This window comes from Thunnus albacares, chromosome 3 (assembly GCF_914725855.1).
Source record: "Thunnus albacares chromosome 3, fThuAlb1.1, whole genome shotgun sequence".
Classification (NCBI taxonomy): Eukaryota; Metazoa; Chordata; class Actinopteri; order Scombriformes; family Scombridae; genus Thunnus; species Thunnus albacares.
The window spans coordinates 21,574,221-21,583,009 of NC_058108.1; the positions used below are offsets into that span (position 1 = coordinate 21,574,221).

At 37.5% G+C, this 8,789-nt stretch overlaps 1 protein-coding gene across 3 annotated transcripts; it reads right to left on the reverse strand.

Moving 5' to 3' along the window:
- Window positions 1-514: 514 nt before the first annotated feature.
- On the reverse strand, window positions 515-3,093 carry enam (enamelin). 3 transcript variants are annotated; one of them, XM_044346191.1, is made up of 7 exons: window positions 2,987-3,093; window positions 2,760-2,824; window positions 2,620-2,643; window positions 2,382-2,444; window positions 2,224-2,265; window positions 1,892-1,975; window positions 515-1,234 (listed from the first exon to the last, which is right to left on the reverse strand). In XM_044346191.1, the coding sequence occupies exons 1-7, from the start codon at window positions 3,069-3,071 to the stop codon at window positions 809-811; spliced, it is 789 nt and encodes a 262-aa protein (XP_044202126.1). In that variant the 5' UTR covers window positions 3,072-3,093; the 3' UTR covers window positions 515-808. The 3 variants fall into 3 exon arrangements, with proteins under 3 accessions (XP_044202126.1, XP_044202125.1, XP_044202128.1); XM_044346190.1 differs by having other exon boundaries at window positions 2,382-2,447; XM_044346193.1 differs by lacking the exons at window positions 2,224-2,265; window positions 2,382-2,444.
- Between the last annotated feature and the right edge of the window lie 5,696 nt (window positions 3,094-8,789).

Sequence of the window (8,789 nt, forward strand, 5' to 3'; positions counted from 1 at the left end):
CTCTGTCAGTGTTGAGTGGTGTGTCCTAATAGCAAGTGATCCTCCTCCCTGAGGGTACTACAGTATATAGACATCCTGTGGTGCAGTGGCACTCCCTGTTGGCTAATGTGGAGTTAGCAGTTTTATGACAACAAATTTCACAGCTTGTATTACAGCTGAGGAGTGTCTGTAGGAGTGCATTTTATTTCATATTCAATCATTTTAGAATAAGTACAGATCATGATGACATTATGAGGTTTTGTTATTAGAAAAGAAAAAAACATGGACTTGTCACCAGCTACTGTAAGTTTTAGATACCATGTTTTTATGGCTGTTTTGCCTTTATTTGATCATATAGAGAGACAAAAGACACTGGAAGAGTGAAGGTGATGCCACACAAGGTTACTAGCCTGAATCAAACTGGCAATGACGATTACATGACACACATCTCATGATGTATCAATCACTATTGAAAATTCAAGTACATAATGAAAAAAGTCTTTTAATCAAAGCAGAAAAAACAAACTCAGAGAAATCAAATTGTCCAATTCTGGACTGAAAACACATTTATTTGTTTCACACACATACACACACAAAGACAAACTTTTTACTTGTTTCACTTTGTACCTTTTTCACAAAGAGCACTACAGATTTGATTTTATATATATATATATATTTTTATATACTTTTTCTTCAGTCTGTATTCATCATGCCACAGATTTTTCGTCCTTTTCATCCTGTGACTACAGTACCCATTGCTGTTTCCAGCTGCTGTTTTAACTGCTAACAGAGGAGCACTCAGACTGGTACAGTAATAAGAGGAGGATAACTACAGTGGCGCAGCAGGATCTGCTGCCACTCCAGTTGTGTCAGCCGCAGCTGCCAGTGGGGCAGCATCAGCAGCACCAGCATCGGCAGCAGCAGGGACATCTGCTACAGCCACATCAACAGACACCTCAGGGGCTGCTGGGGCATTGTCAACAGAAACCACATCAACAGGCACGTCGACAGCAGCAGCGTCAACAGCAGCAGCGTCAACAGCAGCAGCAGCATCAACTGGTGCAACATCTACAGGGACGTCAACCACAGCTGGCTCAACAGCAGCTGCAGGATCTGCTCCAGGCTCCGCAGCCGGTTCTGCTGGTGCTGCTTCAACCACAGCTGGCTCAGCCTCAGCTGCCTCCACCTCCTCAGCCTCCTCTATCTCATCAGAGTTTAGGGGGGCAGCAGGAGCTTTAGGGGCAGGGTTGCCATCCTGTGCTCAGGAAATAGAGAAGATATGACTTAGAGTTTACACACTATAGTCCATTTTGGTTATCTACTGAAAGGAGAACTCCACTGATTTTACAAATGAAATTCTGTTTACTAGTCATGGAAAGTGCTACTCAGCCTGTGGAAACAGTTGCATAATGTCCTCTGTCCTCCTCTGTCTTCAGGGAGGATGTGATGAAAAAAGGCCATATTGGAAAGTGAGATCCGATGTTTTACCCATTCTCAGGACTAAAGGCCCGGATATCTCTAAACTTCTGCTTCAATTAAGAAAAATAAAATCTGTCTCTATTGGGTCTCTCAACTTTTGGAAGTACAATCATTACTGTAATTGCTGGTGTAGCCCTTTAAGACCATTACAGAAAATATGTGAATGCTATGTTTTTGTTCCCCCTAAAAACACATCAGGAAAGGGTAGCACTTCAGTGGAGGAAAAAGAATTAAAGAATCACCTTATGTCTTGAAAAAAAAAAAAAAAAATTAAAACTGGTTTGCTGGTTTCACAATATCCACAGGAACCCTCATCCCATGTTTCTCTCTCTTTTAGTTTGGCATCTTCAGCAGGAGCAATGGTGCTATTTGTGAGCACACAGTAGTAACATAAAATTATTCTGTTCAGTATGATGTGAAGATGGTTGCTCACCTCTATCTCCTCCTCTGATGTATCTCCAACAGGCATGGGAGCTGGAGGAGGGACTTCAGCTGGCTGGACTGGTGCAGCATCGGCCTGTATGAGCGAAATCATTTAAATTAAGCACAATTTAGAGTTGAGGCAAATTTGATGTTGCCTTCAGTGCTGATGTGCACTTACTACCGCTGCCACAGCTGGCCCAGCCTGAACAAAGGAATAGTTCACGAATAACAAACACTCAAATTTCAGTAATCATGACTTTGAGTTTAGTTTATGTTAAAATATTTTTATAGTTCTATACAGTAGCTAAAGTTATATGAGAGTCTAACGAGAAATAAACTCACAGGAGCATCAGCAGCAGGAAGGAAAGGGTTTCCAACTAGTCCCTGAAATAGTGTAAAATAATGATGATGATTAATTATTAATGCCAAACAATCTGAATGTATCAGATGTTTATTTATATTTCTTTATTTGGGTGAAAATGAAATGCCCAGCCATTAACCTGCTGCTGGTACAGCCTGTACATCTCCATCCACCTCAGGGCCTCATTAGCATGTGCTGCAACCTGCTGAAGAAATACCAGACATCTCCAGACATGTACTGCAATTAAGCCAATTATCTCCTCTCTGTCAGACATCTATCACACTGTACATTTGATGACATGACAGAAACATGGTATGACATGCCATGGCAGACAGGAACAAAACTTCACAGAAAAGCCCCCAAAAAAGCCTTCTTACCTCATTGCTTTCACTCCCCGGGGCCTGTAAAACAAGGAAGAGAAGTGAGCAGGCAACAATGACTTTATGCCATTATGAACAACAATGTTTATGGATCAGTCAGCAGACTCACTGACGCATTATGTTCAGGGAAGACTTACAGGGGCAGCCAAGGCAGTGACCAGCAGGCACATCATGAACACCACTGTCTTCATCATGACTGTTTCTAGAGACACACAAAGCACACTGTAACAAATATACTGCAGTTTTCTTAATTTTCTTCAGTAAACTGACACTTTAAATTAAGGAAATATTAAAAGTATCAGCAGGATAAGGTTTCCAACACTTTTGGAAATCTCAATTATTTCCATATTAAAATCCATCTCACCTTCTTCCTGGCACTGAGTTAGACTGAAGATGTGTCTCCTCAGAGATGGAAAGTAGTCTACTTCATCCCTTAACATGGAAGCCATTTATATACTGGAAGATCCTGTGTCAGCCAATCACATCTCGTAAAACACGCAGAAATATGTGTTTGAAGAAATCTACTTACACTTCAAAGCTGACAAAAAATGTATGTATGGTTAAGGCCCCTTCTTAATTACATGTTGTGCAAGTGTGCTTAGCACACATGCCCCTCTCTTTATTGCCCTAAAACCAAATAGACAGTATGAAGCTGACATAAGCATGGAGGTAATCACTTGGGAGCAAAACTTTGTTTGACTTGAAAACAGACATCAGTCAAACATCATTTAAGACAAAAGAATTGTGTACTTGTTGGTTAAGGCTGTACAAAACTGGGATAAATACTATTGGATACTAAAAATTACAGTAAAATACTGCAAATACTAATGATATTGACAAGGAGGTCCTCATATCACACTAAAACCACCATTTCTTTGACTGTTGTAAACCACACATATCAATGGAAGATGCACTCTGAGAAATGAAACTTGAATGTTGTTTGCATTACATATTTGTTTTATGGTAAAACTACCAAATAATTGCAGTTTTGACCAACAAAACAGGAAGGTTTCATTGCATTAACATAATAGTGTGAGGTTTCTGGAATACATAATTGTGCTGATTTGAAGCTACATAATCAACTTTAAAACGTATTGCAGATGTTGGACTGAATAAAGAGTGTCTCAATGCGCTTTTTGTACTTCTCTGCACATGTGCAGTATGTGCAGGTTTAGCAGCCATTTTCTCTTGTGATTGCAACTGGGCCATGAGAGAGATGGTTGGCTGAAAGTTTTTATTGCAATCTACAGTCAGCAATCCATCGATTTTGGTAAGTATGTGAATTATTAATAATTTATTATTATATAATAATCTAATAATATTATATAATAATTTATTGGTGCATTAACAACAACAGGCGATGCATTTTGACTTTTGACTGATGAAGTCGTAGTGTGTGGTAGTGGTGTATTGGGATGTTACTAATATTTTGCCCACTTTATTTATGTTGGTGGGGTGGACAAAATATCAGGAACACTTTTCAAAATAATGCACTCCAGTACACCACCAATACCCAATACTAAAGTAGAATAATCACCTTTCTGACAATGTCAACTAAAACTGAAAATATATAAGCTTTGTTAAAGTAGAATATGTGGTAGAACTGCTGTATTGGATTTCATTAGATTGAACAGGTGTTCCTAATAAAGTGCTCAGTGAGTGTATTAGGTAATGAGTGTATTAGCTTTGCCCCAGTTCATTCTTTGTGTATCAAGTCACGCTACAGATGAGCCACAGAGCTAAGCATCCATTTCTTTGGAAACTACACTCAGTGACTCTGCAACTCAGCAACTTCATAACACGGTCCCATGTGATCAGTCCCTTATATTTAGGCTGAATAAATTTGTCAGAACTATCTGTAATGTGAACATGGTAAGGTTATAGTCTATGTAGTTGTGTGTAGATTGTGAAGGTTTGTTCATCTGCACAGAATCCCAACACTGAAAATCATCAGGAATGTGTCCTAAAAGGGTTTTGCTGTGACATCAATGAAAAGCCTGACACCCTCATGAAGGAGTACTTGAACCATAGCCTAACCAAACATTTTTGATGAGAATCATGACAACATTAATATGTACTGGATGGGACATTTTACAACGTGAAAATGAACTTGTTTGTGTTTTCTGGTTGACAATCTACGTAATTACGTACGTATCAAAGTAGCTCAATCATTGTGTAACTTCCATGCTCACACTTGCAAGGAGGTGTGATCTACTGCATGATAAGTCTTGAATAACTGTAGGTGTGCTGAAATGTCAGCTTGTGGAATTAAGTCTGTGCTGCTGTCATAGTGCTCCTACCTCTTTGCAAATGTTTATTCTTGTTCGCTGCCTACAGCTCAAACATGTCTTTGGAATTTCTGCACTCCTATGTCTTACTGGTATATCAGTATTTCAGGCAGGGTCTAGTAAGACCTGTTACTACTTGTGTCCATGGTATGGTATGTGTTGTGCTCAGTTGATTTGGCCAATGCTAGTGGTGCAAGTCCAAATCCTCCATGTTCTAGTCAGAGTTGAAACAATAAGTTGATTCATTAGATTAGTAATAAGTAATAGGCAACTATTTTGATAATATTGTTTATAAGTCATTTGCAAGAGATATACCAAATGTTACTTGTTTACAGCTTCTAAAATTTGCTCCTTTTCTGTTTTTATATCATTGTAAATTCAACATCTTTAGGTTTTGGACTGTTGTCTAATTTATAGACATTTGAGAAATAACTGGAGTAATTCATATTGAAAATGACAGCTGCACTCCTAGTTCTGATGAACCGATTCTAATCCATGCTTAGTTTTTCCTCCATTTTGAGGATATTAATCATCCTGGTGCAAGGAGAGAAATGGGTGGAATGGTTTTGGGAATCTATGTCATTCGACACGATAAAGCAGAGTCGACAGACCCTCCTGAGGATGTTGGCGTCATAATTTAGTAGGTGAAGGTGGTGAATGATCGTAGAGATGTAGCAAATTGGTGTGGAGTCCTGCTTGGCCTGATCTACAACCTAAAGTTGAGCTACCCTAAGGATCTGAAATACACATTAGAATTTCTTCAAAATGTTGTTCTCCATCTTGTTGATGGAGTTGGATGGTAACAGACTTTCCACAAAGGCTTTCCACAGACTATATGAATAATCTCACCTGCTATCAATGAGACTGTGAACCCTGGGTTAGCTTCAGTGAACAATTCGAACTGAGTATTTTTGGACTCTTCATTGGACCAAAAAAGCAATTTCAACAGTTGTGATATTTGTTTACAGTTTCTCAGTTTTGAGCATTTGCTAATGTTATGTCACAGAAAACTAAACATCTTAGGATTTCTGATTACTTTCTAGATGATAGAAGATGTCTAAAGACAGAGATTTTATCATATTTGTCATCCCTCAATCAAAACTGCCAAATATTTGCAGTTTGTAATTTGTTAACACTTGCTGCTGCCTGTTTTCATATCACTGCAAACTGAGCATTTTTGCATTTTTGACTGCTGGCTAGACAAAAAATATCTGAAGACAGAACATTAATCAATTCTGACCATTTAAATCATCTGAGCCCTATAACTGCTAAAAAATTTGCAGTTTCTAACTCTAAAAAGTATTTGCTGATATTTCTGTTATGTCACTGTAAACTGAATAGTTTTGCATTTTGGACTTCTGGCTAGATAAAAGATCACTAGACACAAAATATTGATCTTTTTTATGATTATTATCATCCAATCCAAAACTGCCAAACATTTGCAGTAATTTCTTACTCATTGCAGTTGCATGTTTTCATATCACCGTAAACTGAGTGCATGTGTATTTTGGACTGCTGGCTTGACAGAAAAAATAACTTTCTAGTTAATCAGTTGTGAGCATTGGTGGATGTTTGAATGCACAAAAATTGCAGTTTGATCAAATTGGGCTCTAGCAATTCTTGACTTATTAAAGAATAAATAATTCAAGCAATGCATTTGCATTTCTTTGTATGTTTTTATCAATTTTAAGTAATGCGTGACATCAAGGGCCAAATGGTACAAAATGGTAAATCTTTCTGGTTTTGCTTCTTTGGTTTCATGATGTCTTATGGCTAATATATATATGTAATTTTTGTGAAGCACATTCTTTAACCTTTTCTGACCTGACACTGTCAAATAAAGTCAGGTGAAATACAATTACTTAAGTTGTATTTATTTCACTCACTCACTTTGATGGAGTATGTAGTGTTCAGTCATGTTTAAAGTTACTACAAGGAACTTTCATTTTGTGTTTATTTTAGCGCCCCATGTGGACAAAAGTGGTAGTGTTTTCCCAGAATGAAGACTGCAGTTCCCATGAGCACCACTGCCTTGTGTCTTAAAGTCTTGGTTAGCACGTACATTTGTTTTGGAAGCAAGTGAAAGAAAGACGCTACTTGTTTTTAAAGCTATTTTTCTTTTTTAAACATAGCTGGTTGCAGGATGCATAGCAATAGGTAATGTAATAGATAATGTATCTATTTGTGGCTATGTAAGATCAATAATTGTAATATGATGATAGCGAAACAAAGTAAACTTTGTTTTAGTACCATTCATACACCGACTTTACATGTAAGGCTGCATTCACACCAAATCTGGCAATGTGGCACCTTCCCGCAGGATTGTGTGAAAGTGTGGACATGTTTATTTGTGCTTAAGAACGTAACTGCTGTGAAACAATGAGAAAATATTATTTTATTTCTCAAATTCACTCCTTTGTTCTCACTACACTGCTGCTCGCTCTCTTCATTCACTCTCTAGCTCACTCGACCACCGCTGCTCTCTCTCTCTCTCTCTCTTGCTCCTGCTCTCAGCGCGTTTGTGCTCTCTCTCTCTCTGTCATTTTATCTTGTCTTTTTTAAAATGTCAGGAAGCCGACAACAAGTCTAACTTTTCTTTTAATGTTATCAAATGAAGAAAAATGTCCTCCCCTCATCCTAGTAACATCTTTGTACTCCCTCATGCTACAATGCTACATGTAATCTAAACATAGTCTCTTCCAGTCCGCATGCCGTAAATCGTTTCATCTGCTTTTGCGGGGAATCGGTTGTGGTTGCAGGCATTTAGAATGACTATATAGAAATAGCCAATCTTCTCGCTGATGGTCTTGTTTGCTTATGTAGGTTATATAGAGACTGTTTAATAACCATTGCCATAACACACCATAACAATAAAATCAGCAAAACCCTACAACATTAATACAACTCAGCTGTGTTAGGTAAATTTAACATAATTGTTAACTAAATCCAACATAACTGCATTTAGTAAATCAAACTTAAATGTCCTAAGTAAATTCAACATTAGTGTGTTGAGTTAATTTCACATAACTGAATGATGCAGCATTTAATTAATACAGTTTGGTGAGATTTGCTTGACAGTATTTAGTAATGATCAATTCTCTATTCTTTTTCTCATTTATTCAACTCAGTTATGTGGGACCGGTTGGCATAACTAAATTAAGTAAATATAACATTTTATTTCTTAGAGTGTGATCAACATTTGAGTATTTTGTCTTGTTTACCACCATTTAATCTATTTAAACCTTTTATTTTTTTGACATTGACTTTAATTATTTTTTTGGGTTCCCATAGACTCTTCATAACATGTGTAATAATAATAATAATAACAATTGCAAAATACATTTCTTTTGTTTGCCAAAAAGTAATTCCCAGACAAAGAAATGAACAGTTTATTATCCTTCACAGTGACACTACTTGCATGCAGGTGACAAATTAAAGGGGACCTATTATGCTTTTCTTTATTTTCAGTCATATACATGTATAATATTACAGTGTTGGATGTATTAAATGTGGCCATAGTGTCAAATAATGAGGTAAACATATATAGAAGTAATCCCTGTGAGAAAAAAGCACCAGCTTCAGACTGCTCTGAATGCTCGAGCAGTTCACTGCTCCACTCTGCTAACATTATGCATTTTTCTATTGTTTTGGGGGTAGTCACGCACAGAATGGCAAAGTAAAATAAATTGTTTACCTGTTGGAGGTGTACTGGTAATCTGCAGCTCTTCATCAAACATCATCATCCTCCCTGCATTATTTCTAAGTGATCCGCTGAACAAAGAGCTCTATATGTCTCCATATGTTGTTGTGTCAACTGTTTTTTAGCGCTGCTAATGAAGCTCCGCTTCCTTGGTGAGGAACACATATCATTTCCTGTAA